The 12,280-nt window shown below is 52.4% G+C and overlaps 1 protein-coding gene across 1 annotated transcript; it reads right to left on the bottom strand.

Moving 5' to 3' along the window:
• Positions 1–806: 806 nt before the first annotated feature.
• LOC120760281 (calponin homology domain-containing protein DDB_G0272472-like) lies at positions 807–5,975 on the bottom strand. Its single transcript, XM_058422755.1, has 7 exons — positions 5,934–5,975; positions 5,317–5,486; positions 3,843–4,002; positions 2,997–3,240; positions 2,324–2,478; positions 1,335–1,478; positions 807–950 (listed from the first exon to the last, which is right to left on the bottom strand). The coding sequence occupies exons 1-7, from the start codon at positions 5,973–5,975 to the stop codon at positions 807–809; spliced, it is 1,059 nt and encodes a 352-aa protein (XP_058278738.1).
• Between the last annotated feature and the right edge of the window lie 6,305 nt (positions 5,976–12,280).

Raw genomic sequence — 12,280 nt, 5'->3', positions numbered from 1 at the left:
CTCCTCCTCACAGTAGGTCACACCAGTCTGGCACGATTCCTATACAGCTGACATCCACTGCCACCAACAACAGGTCAATGCTTTGGGTGATCAATCTTTAATTAAGAATTGGTTTTGCTGGCTTGAATAGAATTGCTTCTATAAATAACTCTGATCTGATGAAGATCTTTTCGTTTAACTGTGATCATAATAAACTCTTTATTTGTCTATAAATATATTCTTCATCCTATGGAACACAGTTGTATAAAGGTTCAATTACACCTATACTATCCTTAAACACAAACTATTGCTAAGACTGTAACTGCATCCAGCTGCACCCTGGCTCTTCTCCGAGAAGTTGAGGAAGCAGGGAGGGCCTTTCTGCACCTTGTGACTCAACAGGAGTCTCCTGCCTGCTCCCAGCACAGCTCTCCAGGTGGTCCTGCTGGTTCTGGGCCGCCTGTGACTGCAGCAGGGACACCTGAAAGAGGCACAAGGCGCAGCTCAGACAAGCCCATGCTGGCAGGAGCAGCCGCAGCCCCACGGTACCGGCTGTCGGGGCAGACACAGCCTCCAGCTCCAGCCCTCACCAACACTCTGCCCCTGGGGAAGGGGAAAGGAACAGGCTCCCAGAGTGCCCCTGAACAGAGCTCAGATGATCAACAAGCTCAGTTCATGGCTCGAAAACCCTTCCCATGTACATCCCTCAGCCACCACAGGTCTATTAGAGAGAGTTCTAACAGCATGTAGGAACCCAATTCTGATTTCCAAAGCCCAAACTTAGGCCACTGACCCCTTTCTCCACAGGCTGTGCCTCAGCATGAGGGCTACTGCTCCCCTAAGCTACTGGAGGATTCCTGTTCTTGAGACGTCAACGTAGTCTGCTGGTCAGAGTCAGAGACACGCAACTTTATGTAGTCTGGGAGGAACACTCTCTTAAAACTTCTGATTCTTCTTCCTTCAGGTTTCACCTGTACATTGGATGGGAGACAGGGTGAGAGAAACCAGTCAGCAAACACAGAGCAAAAGGAACTCTGGGCATCAAGGCAAGGAGATCTCTGCTCTGAGACCCTGAATTGCACCAGACAACACTGGGGACAAAAATCTCTCTCTGAGGGCTGTGCAAGAGAGGCCAGCGTGTGTCTGGGGACACGGGGCCAGGGAGGGAGGCAACAGAGTGAAGGTGCCTTTGTGAAAGCCACAGGCTGCCACAAGAGAGAGAACAAACAAAAGGGTGTGCCCACAGCAGGCACAGGGAGAGGCAAGGGAACAAGCAGAGGTCTCCAAAGCACTGCCTGGCCAAACATGTTGTGTCCCAGAGGAGCCTGAGGCTCTGCACAGGCAGCCCACTTTACCAGCTCGCCAGTTCTCCTAGGCTCAGTGGTCGATTCACGCTTCTCTGTCTTGACTTCTGCTGATGTTGCAACCAGATCCTGCACACATTCCACGCCCTCCCTGGAGTGCTCTGACACCTGCTTCCCTTCTGCTCCAACAGCCTGCTGAGTATTCAGAAGGGAGATGATTCCCTTATTTCAAACACCACAAAAGCTGTCCCTCAGAAACCTCCATCTCAGGAAGCATCCTCAAAGCACCAACAGTGCAGCTGCTGGTCAGCCCTCTTGGTACAAAACTCTGCTCACTTTAGTCCATCCCACTGCTCTCCTGCTCCATGCCTTTGCAAACAGAATCCAAAATCCCATGTGTTACCTCCCCTTCTGTGGACATGTGAGAAGCAGCTCCCCATGCCCAGATTTTCATTCCCTGCAGTTTGGCCAACGGGTGTGGATTTTGACCTCTTTTGTCTAGAGTTTCCATGGCACCACCCCTGAGAGCCCCACTGCCCTCTCGAAGCAGCAATGGCCAGATCAGTCTGTCATTCTCTGCTGCCACTCAGCACGAGTTCTCCCCTTGCACGCACACGTCCTTAGCTGGATCAGCACTTGGCTTTCCTCTCTTCTCTCCCCACTGGCTGCTCTCTGATGGCCAAGGCCAAACACCTTTCTATTAACAGCAAGCTTGGTCTTCTCACACCCCTCCTTCCAGGTCCAGATATTGAGAAATATGAACATGGGTTTGGACACAAGGAATCGCCCAAATCACTCAGTGTCAAGAGAGACAGTGGGGACATTTAGAACTAAAGCTTCTAGGGCACAAAACTCTGTCATGGAGGAAAATCAGCAGCCCCAGCACTACCTGGCCTTATCATGACTACAACATCTTTTCCCCCTTAATCAGAACAATAAAATTAGAAAAGTTAAACTGGAAAAAGGTGCTCCTTAGAACTGGTAACACAAGGTCCAATCATAGCCAGGAAATGGCCCTTTGTGGCATCTGCCAATCTCACCTGCACATCCTTCCTTTCTTTCTCCAGGCTCTCCAATTTCCTCTTCAGGGATGGCACCTTCTGACAAAGAGTCACAGCCTCTTCCTGTCTTTCACTGGCCTCTTTCTCCATGGCAGTTTCTCGAGAGGTGTGTTTCTTTTCTGCCCTCTGCAAACCTGCAGCAGAAAAAGGGGAGGGAGGAGAAGGGAAAAAGCAAAGGCAAACTGATGTGCATCTTGCAGACACAACAGCACTGTCTTCTCTGCCTGCCAGTGTTTGCCAGACCCTAAACCCACAAGGACTCCAAAACTGACAGAAGTGAAGGAAACTTCCAGGCAGAGAGAAAAGCAGGAATGAAGGGGGCAAGGTTCAGAGCAATAGGAACATGTGTTTGCTCTTGGGCTTGTGCAGAGAGAGCTGAGGCATCCAGCTACAGCTCCTTAGCACAGACAGGGCACCTGAAAGGCACCAGCTGTGCACAGGGTCAGCCACAGCACAGCCAGATGGCACTGCCAGCCACGGCATCTTTCTTGAGAAAAAGCTTTCACTGGCACTTGGATGGATAAATCTCCAACTGGTTGTTCTTCCCCTCTGCCATCTCTGGGCACTGCCCTTTTCCTCCCCATGGGATCAGAGGTGCCTGATGGCAAAACAGGATGGGACAGGCAATGGATGGAAGAGGACAAAGCTGTACCTTGCTCCATTTCCTCCAACTGTTTCAGCAGCTCCTTATTTTCGGCTTTTAGTCGGTCTCTCTGAGCTTTTGTCTTCTTCAGCTCCAGCTCTGCTGCCTTACGCTGTATGGCCACGGCCTCTGCTCTTTCTTCAGAGCTCTGGAGCCTCACACGCAGCTCAGACACCTCAGTTTCCAGCACCTGCTTCTCTTCAGCTGCCTCACGAGCTGCCTTCTGCCTCACAGCGTCCAGCTGGGCCCAGATCTGCAAGATGGATGCACAGAGCCTCAGGGACTGGGCTGCTCCTGAGGCTGCCGAGTGGGAAGCAGGGAGAGCAACATAGGAGAAATGACTTGAAGCAAAAAACACACAGGAAAGAGAAGGCCCAGAAGCAAGGATTCCAATGGAGTCAAAGGGAGAGAAAACAGGGAAAGGGAGGCAATGGGCATCCTTGAGGCTGCAGCTCTGAACACCGGCTGAGCTGGCTGTGCTGGAAGTGCCCTCCCCAGCCTGCCATAGCCACGTCTGTGTCCCAACATTGCTCAGTGCCCACCACAGGCACCAACTCTGTCTGGGACAACACTGCTAACAGAGGGACAGAGGAGCTCCAAAGGAGTCTGCTGCTGCTGCTGCTGCTGCTGCTTCTCCTCCCAGATTTCCTGCTGGGACCCAGCAGACAATGGGGGAAAACATCGGCAGCACACACCAGATCCAGCCTTGGCCTCAGGGTGCAGCAGCAGCACAAGGCAGAACACAGCAGCAGTGGATGCTGCTGGATGCTGCTGGGAGGGGAAAGAGGTTGGGGCCTCCAAGCCAAAGGTGGTGTTGTGTGTCACGGCAGAAGAGGATGCCAGTGCACTGCTGACCTGGGTGTTGAGCTCCTGCAGTTCTCTCCTATATTTAGAACAGAGCTTTTGGGCCTGCTGAAGAGTAGAACGAAGCTGAGACATCTGACTGTTGAGTGCCAGGTTCTCTTCTTCCAGCGTTCTGAGGTGAAGGTCCTTTTCCTCCATAGACAGAATCAGCCTAGAAGAGAAGCATGCAAGTCATTACCACACGATATCACATTTTATAAACTCTTAGGACTTGCATCACCTCTGGGAGCACTGCTCAGTCTGATGAGGTTTGTCAAAACAACTTGGCTGTTTGTTCCCCCTGCAGTCACAGCCCAGCATGTGCCCACTCTGCTTTTGTTCCTGAAGGAACAGGGAGTTTCTCCCAACACGCTTTACCTTCTTGTCGAGATGGGAATGTGAGTACAAACCTAACAAAGTCTTGCCATGAAGACATTAGGGGAGAAGAACAATTTTCTTCTGACTGACCATGCTCCAAAACGGGGGGAGGTTTGGTCTACATGGAAGAGACATTTCCTTGCCCCATCTTGTATGTCCAGGTAGGAGGAGCAGCACCCTACAGCCAGGGGATCTCTGGGAAGTTCCCTAACATTTACCAGCACGCATCCTACTTTCAGCAGGAGAAACAAAGGCCAAAGGCACAAGTGGCAATGGAGGCTTGCAGCACAACCTGATGGAAGATGCAGAAACCTGCAAGAAGGCAAGCAAGAGTGCCCTGCCTTTCCTGTGTCTTCTTCTTAGAAGAAGAATGCAGCGGCACGGAAGACTGGCAGGACGTGGTCAGCTGGAGGAGCCTCCCTAACCTTGGTCTTGTTTGTGGCATTCTTTGCACAGTCAGTAACGCCTGTGACTGTGGAGGGTGTCAGGGACCCTGCTTGACCCCCTCCAGGCACCCGGGCATATTTTATGAGGAACAATGCAACAAAGACATTCTTGTTTCTTGGCTGTCTCTGAGGACAATCTGGCCTAGGTCAGCAATCAGGGCCTTAGGATGGTTCTGGCCAGCAAAGGCATCAGATGCCAGGCTGATCCAGATCCCAAAGGCTTCAAGTTACAGGAGCCAAGGTGCAGCTGATGGATGGATCCAGCTCCATACACTGCAGCTTGGGCAGTGTTAACGCACGCACCTAACCTAACAACACAACACTGCCTAGAGGGAAAGAGCTACCCCAGAAGCCTTGCTCTGCAGAAAAACTCTCCCTGAAGGCTTAAAGGCAAGAAAATGAAACACAACATCCAGACAATGAGACGTGTCTGCACAGAGAGTTCAGAATCTGCCACTTCAGAAATGCTGCCAGAGCCCCTGGCAGGTGCCAAGATGGCAAAGAGGGAATCCATTCACCACAATGCAGAGTCCCACAGGCTTTCAGTTACCTGGCTTTTTCACTCTCTACGGCATTCACGGAAGCCTGCAGCTCTGAATTTTGCATGTGCTGCTTCTTCCCAATGACTCCTTTCCCTCTCCAAGTTCTGCAGGTGCACTTGCAGCTCCTTGTTCTGATGTTCTGCCTCCTCCAGCATCTTCTGGACATGCTCAACCTCCAACAGCTTCTGCCTTGACTCTTCCTGGGCCTCATTCACTTCTTGCTGGGCTCTCTGGACAGTTCCCTCCTGCGACTCTCGGGAGGCTGCCAGCTGAGATGTCAACTCTCCCACCTCCAGTCAAACAGAACACAGCAGTCAGGGGCTACAGCCACAGCCTGTCACTGTCAGCCACAGCAGAGGCTGCTTGAAAGGCAGAGGACAACTTTCCATTGCTCCCTGCCCTGAGAGCACCAGATTCACAATGGATATGGACAACTTGCATCAGTCTCTGAGTGGCCCCCCAAAGGCACCTGAAACAGCCCTTCCAAACCAAGGCTCTCAAGAGGAGGCCAGCAGGAATCCATGCTGATGGTTGCTGGCCAACAGCCCAGAGGACTAGCCCAGCTGTCCAGGGCAGCAGCTGAGATGCAGCAGAGCCCTGAGTGTCCTTCAGAGCAGCTGCCATGGAGCTCCCAGAGCACGATGGATCACCCCATCAGCTGCTGCTCTACCATGGGAAAGCAAGAAGGGCACAGACCCCTTGCTGGATGACTGCAGTGCCACTGCTGTTTCACTCACCTGCTTTTGTAGAGCCTCCCTCTGCTCAAGGAGGAGATTCATTTCCTCTTTGATGCCTTCTTGTTCTTCCTTGTGCCTCCTCTGTGCTGCCTGGATTTCACTCCAAGCTTCCTGTAGCTCACCTTGCAGCTCTGCCTTGATGGTCTGGCAACAAAATGCGGAGCAACTTCTGGAGACGTGCCCTCAGGCTCAGCCTTTTCCACTTGCTGTCTCAAAATCCCATTCCTTCAGCTACTTCCTTTGGCTTCTCTCCCCAGCTCTGCTTCCACTGCAAGTCTCCTTTCCTGGGGCTGAGCTCTGGAGCTTACCAGGCTCTGTGCTCCCAAGGGCCTGAAGCAGTCCTTGCCTCCTTCATTCCCAGGAGCTGCCTTTTGTGCCCTTGTCCCTGCCCTGCATTCTCTTCCCTGCCTACGCAGGCTTACCTGCCCCTTCTCTTGCTGCTCCTTCACCTCCTGCCTGAGCTGCTGGACCTGCTGCTGGGCTTGGCTGAGCTCTCCCTGAGTTTGGAGCAGTGCCTCTGACAAAGCCCTCTTCTCCTTCTGCTCTCCCAGCAGGATCTGCACAGAAGAAAAGAGCAGAGGGATTTACACTTCTCCTGTACCATGTGTGGCAAGAGGCAAAGACTGATGGGCTCACGCGCTCTCAGAGCACTCGGCTGCTGCTCCCGTGGGCCACTGCCTGCCCCAGGGGAGATACAGCTTCCCAGGAAGTGACTGAAAACAGCCCAGAAGACATCTCTGGGTTACTGTTCAGAAATACTCCAGACGAGTCTTTAAGAAGATTTTTCCTCTTGTCAGCATTCCTGCTCTGCCCTCCCTGTGCCCACAAAAGCAAAGCCCTACAAACTCCCTTTGGCTATGAACACCTACCAGTACACACCAAAAGAGGAGTGGAAAGAGAACAGTGAAGATACTCTGAAGTAAATCTTGGAAAAACAGAGCACAAGAGCAGCACACAAATCTCAACTGAAAGCTGATGTTTTTCTCCCTGGCTTCCTGTGAGGGGGCTCATTCCTGGTCCCAAAGAGAGCCCCGTTCACCTTTCACCTCCCCAGATTCAATGCAGAAGACACGGAGGGCATGCTCCACACAGCCCCATATCCTGCCATCTCCCACAGCTCCAGCCTTGCAAAAAATCACACCACTTCTCTTTTCACTATCATTACCTTTTGCTTGGCACTCTCAAATCTAGTTTTCTCTTCTTCTTGTTGGGCCTGCAAGGTGGCAACTTTCTGCCTCATCTCCAACTGCACCTTCTCATGCTCCTGATCTCTCTCGGCCCTCTCTCTTTCCCATTCCTCCAGTATCTCCTGCAACTCTGCACGGTGCCTTTCACGCTCACTTGCCTGAAGAGGGGAGGAGAAATTTGAAGGATGAAGTCCCAGGCATGCTCCTTGCTGAAAAAGGTGAAGCTTCATCCCTCCCATGAACCCCACCCTGAAAAGACAACAGCACTGCCTTTGTGCCCTCCAGAAACCATGTCCTGTCAGGGAATTCAAAAGGAGGCTCAGCACGTGCATGAATCAAGGACTCATGGAATCATTTCTGATGGGAAAGACCTTCCCAAGCATTGAGTCCAACCATTCTGAAAAGGAGGTGTCACCTTCCCCTCTCCCATGTCCCAGTCACAAGGACTGAAGGATCAGGGACAAGAGGCCTGTTCCATTTGCTTCCAGCCCAAAGCTGATCCATGTACCCACCCTGGAAGCACAGCAAGAAAGGAACCCTGTTCCCAGGCTCGCAGCCAGCAGCACTGTTGGTCTCTGCTCCATGCTGGCATCTGCTCCACGTGGGAGGTGGGACTCGGGGATGATCCTGCCCTGGGCTGCCTCGCTTTCGCTGGGCAGTGCCCAACTTGCTCTGGAACTCTCCTTTCACCCTCACTGATTCCATGGCTGCATTATCTGTCCCAGGACTATCCTGACAGTCTTCAGGCGCCACCAAGTGCAAGCTGCTTGCTCTGCTGCCTGGCCCAGCAGCAGGAGGCCTCTGGCAGAGGATTGCTGCCCTTTAACATCCTCAGGCTCTGCTTGTGCTAAACCAACCCACAGAACCGGCTTGGACAATTCAGAAGCGTATTGTCCCCTACCAGGTCTTGCATGAGCTCCTTTATTTGCAGTTGCTGAGCAGCTCCCTGAAGCCCGAGGCTTTCATGACACTGCTGCTCTGCCTGCAAGAGCTGTTGAGCTGTGTCTTCCTGCTCCTGCCTCCTGAGAGCTCTCTCTGCTTCCAGCTCATGTTGCAGGCGCTTCACTTGTCCTACAAACATGACCAACAGCAAAAGTCAGAGTCTTTGCTGGCTTTACTGACCTCAGGCCCTTTCAGTGCCTCCGGTCCCACCACTCCTCACAGGCCCTGTGCACAGTGGTGGCTTTACAGCAGCTTGCCTAGGCAGGGGCAGCACCACAAACAAAGCACACAAGGCTCTTACCTTCTATCTCCTCCTTGGCCTTAATGACCGTGAGCACTTGAGCCTCCAGATGGTTTCTGGTGATCTCCAGCTGAGATATCTGCTGCTGAGCAGCAAATAGGCTGGATTCCAGGCTCTCCTTTGCTGACCTACAAGTTGCAAATACAGAGAGGCATGACCTGCTTGCTCCTGACACCCACGGGCAGTTACTCCAGGACAACATGGCTCAAGATCCCCACACCTGAGTATGATGGAAAAGGAGGCACAAGGAAACTCATCCAGAGAAGACACATTTGGGCCATTTCAATGGCAAAGCTGGGCCCTCTGAGGGAGTGCCCAGGCCTTCCTCATGGCCTGGCACAGCACAGGCAGCCCAGCCCAACTGGACCTCAACAGCTCAGCCTTCACTTGCTGTTCCTGACCTAGGACGGCTGTGCCCAAACAGGCTGGGCCGATGAGCAAAAACCCCGCCCCTGCTCACAGCCCTTCTCTCATCAGCACTTCCAAGCTGCTCTGGAGGAAGACAGAACAGATTCTTTTCTTGGCTGAGTCCTGATGTTTTTATGCTCTTGATAATGGACATGAAGGTACATCATCTTCCTGACACCCTGTCTTTAAAAGACTTCAGAACAACTTGGCATGATACAGGAAAATCTCATGGTCGTGGCAGCATGTGCAAAAGTTGGAACAGAGTGATTTCTGTCTGAACAACAACTACCTGAATGCTGAGACTGCAGCTCAAACTCTTGCAAGGTCAAGGAGTAGGCTTGCCACCTTAATTTTAGCATTGCTGGCTAAACAGGCAGTCGCCCAAGTGACTTGTCCTCCTTTACAGAGTGAGAGGGACCATCCAGAGGGACCTGGGCAGGTTTGGCAGGTGGGTGCCCATCAACAATCAGCAAGAATCCTCAGAGGCTCTTGAGAATTCCAAAGAGCTTTCCCAGCTGCTCTCTAACCAGCTCGAGGACCTGTACCACACTTCTCAAGACTGTGCTTGGAAGCAGAAGGCCCCCAGGATTTTCAGCAGCAGCCTCTGGCTTGGTGCGACTCCCAACATCCCAAGGTAAGAGCCTGGAATGCTGAAGATGAATCTTCAGTTCTGAATATCAGGATCATGTCAAGCTACTTTGTAAGGAATGAGGGATGTTCAATGCCCCAAAGAAGGAACCAAACCCAAGAGAAACTTGAGGTTTCACTCAACATCTGCAAGGTTTAACTACTACTCAATTCAGGGCTGCGTGGCTTGCTTTTGTCTTCCCACAGGAGTGTGCTCAGTGGCACAAAAGGAGCCCAAGGCTGGCGAGAGCTTTGCTGGCTTCAGGTGTCAGAAAAATAATTTTCACATTGTGTCTTTTTTGGTTTTTTTCCCTTGAGACTCTTCCATATTCTGTCCATGGAATGTAAAAACATGTGAAAAGGGTCTGCTCCCTGCCTTTACCTGCTCTCTGCCAGCTGCTTGGAAAGGTCATGTTGCTGCTGCTCCATGGCTGCCAGTCGGCCCTCAAGGGCAGCCTTCTCCTGGCCCAGCAGCTCCTTCTCTCTGCACACCTGGGCCAGTGCGTGCCCTTGGCCAGAGCATTCCTGGTGCAGCTGCTCCAGAGCCCTGCTCAATGACTCTTGCTCCTGGGAAACCTGGAAGTGGGATAAGGAACAGCTGGAGCCCTTCCTCAGGAGCCCTGTGCAGAGCCAGCCAGTGCCACCTCGCAGGCAGCCAGAGGACAAGGAGCACCTGTGCTCTGGGCTCCAAGTTTCACAGCATGTGCCCTATGCAGCTCAGGTAGCCTGGGCTCCAAAAGCACCAGGCACTGTTCCCTTGCAAGTGCTGTGTCAGGCCCTGCTGGCTTGCCTGGGACCAGACAGCTCCTTCCTAACAGACATCCCTACTCCAAACTCCCTCTTGTCACCCCAAATTACTGCATCTTCCACCAGTGCCAAAACAATCTACTGTAAGCACCAGCAGGGCAGATGCTTTTCAGGCCGTAGTCCAAAACTCTGCTGCATTCAGTCCATCACTCTGCTCACCTGCTCCATTCCTTCTCATACCAAATCGCCACATGTCGCCACCCCTCGTGTGGGCACAGGAGAAGCAGCTCCCCATGCCCAGCTTTTGGCCTGGAGCTGATTTGAGCAGCAAGCTCCAGAGTTGTATCAGTTATTCCGGGCATGCCAGGAAACAATCTGGCACTCAGTGGTCTGTGGCTGGAGCCAGGCACACTGACAAAGGCTGCCTGCTGCAGCCCAGGCTGCTTTGCCTGAGCAGGCCTGGACTGACAGGGGTAGAGAGTCCCACCTCTCTATGGGAAACATCACTGGGATAATCCAGGCATATTGTTGTGGATTGAAGGTCACTGCCAGTGCCTACCTGGAGATGAGACTGGCCCATGCCTGTGCCAGGATCCTTTCCCTGCAGGATTGCTGAATCTTGCCTCAAAGTCCCTTTGGCCATTTCACTCTTACACAGAGCAGCACTCAGGACTTGAGCATTCTCTCTTCCTTCGAGTTCTCCTCTTCCTCTCTGCTTCAAAGTGGCAGCAGCCCCATGCTCCAAGTCTTCCTGCATGCCTTCCCTCTCCATTCCAGCCATTGGCTGGCTTATTTCATTCCAACTAGGAATGTGGGGCGCATGCATTTCATCCTTCTTTTCCAGATGTCTCATCTGCTGCTGGTACAATTCCCATTCATGCTGCCAAAACAAGGAGAAAAAGGGTCACTCATTCCCTCTCTGGGTTTGCTTTTCATACCAGATCTGGATTTCTGCTGCAGGGCAGGCACGCGCTGCCCCTCTCTCTCTGCCCCTCAGGATGCTGCAGACCTTTGCTGGGCCCTCCCTTGATGCTGCATCTTTCCCAGATCACTCAGCCCTTCCCAGATTCCTTTCTGCCTTTCCATGACCCCTTGCAGCTCCACTCCAGTGTTCCTTTGGGGAGGAGCTGCCAAAAGCGCAGCCAGGATTCCAAGTCTGTGCTAAGCAGGATTTAGGCAGTGGCGTGAGGATGTGCTCTCCATCAGGGAGGAAGGGAAGAGCAAACAGCCCCAGCACTTCATTCCATGGGGTTGGGCCAACAGCAGTGCTTTTTGACTAGAGTTTCCATGGCACCATCGCTGAGAGCCCCACTGCCCTCTCGGAGCAGCAGTGGCCAGATCAGTCTGTCATTCTCTGCTGCCACTCAGCACGAGTTCTCCCTTTGCACGCACACGTCCTTAGCTGGATCAGCACTTGGCTTTCCTCTCTTCTCTCCCCACTGGCTGCTCTCTGATGGCCAAGGCCAGACACCTTTCTATTAACAGCAAACTTGGTCTTCTCACACCCCTCCTTCCAGGTCCAGATATTGAGAAATATGAACATGGGTTTGGACACAAGGAATCGCCCAAATCACTCAGTGTCAAGAGAGACAGTGGGGACATTTAGAACTAAAGCTTCTAGGGCACAAAACTCTGTCATGGAGGAAAATCAGCAGCCCCAGCACTACCTGGCCTTGTCATGACTACAACATCTTTCCCCCCTTAATCAGAACAATAAAATTAGAAAAGTTAAACTGGAAAAAGGTGCTCCTTAGAACTGGTAACACAAGGTCCAATCATAGCCAGGAAATGGCCCTTTGTGGCATCTGCCAATCTCACCTGCATATCCTTCCTTTTCCTCTCCAGGCTCCCCAGTTTCCTCTGCAGAGATGCCATCTTCTGATGAAGGGTCACAGCCTCTTGCTCCAGGGCAATTTCTCGAGAGGTTTTCTGGTGTTCTGCTCTCTTCATCACTGCAGCAGGGAAGGGGAAGGAGGAGAAGGGGAAATGCGAATTAAAGGCAAACTGATGTGCATCCTGCAGACACAACAGCACTGTCTTCTCTGCCTGCCAGTGTTTGCCAGGCCCTAAACCCACAAGGACTCCAAAACTGACAGAAGTGAAGGAAACTTCCAGGCAGAGAGAAAAGCAGGAAT

This window comes from Hirundo rustica, chromosome 16, assembly GCF_015227805.2.
Source record: "Hirundo rustica isolate bHirRus1 chromosome 16, bHirRus1.pri.v3, whole genome shotgun sequence".
NCBI classification, from domain to species: Eukaryota; Metazoa; Chordata; class Aves; order Passeriformes; family Hirundinidae; genus Hirundo; species Hirundo rustica.
The sequence above is the reverse complement of the archived record's forward strand: the minus strand, read 5'-3'. Positions and strand labels throughout refer to the sequence as shown.

Bases quoted from the DNA above. Each gene is read 5' to 3' on its own strand.
- LOC120760281 (XM_058422755.1), bottom strand. From the start codon at position 5,975: ATGAATCTCCTCCTTGAGCAGAGGGAGGCTCTACAAAAGCAG. The intron at 2,479-2,996 runs GTACAGCTTTGT...TTTCTGCTGCAG, and splicing joins GTTGGAGGAAATGGAGCAAG to GTTTGCAGAGGGCAGAAAAG. The intron at 951-1,334 runs GTAAAGTGGGCT...TCCAATGTACAG, and splicing joins CTAGGAGAACTGGCGAGCTG to GTGAAACCTGAAGGAAGAAG.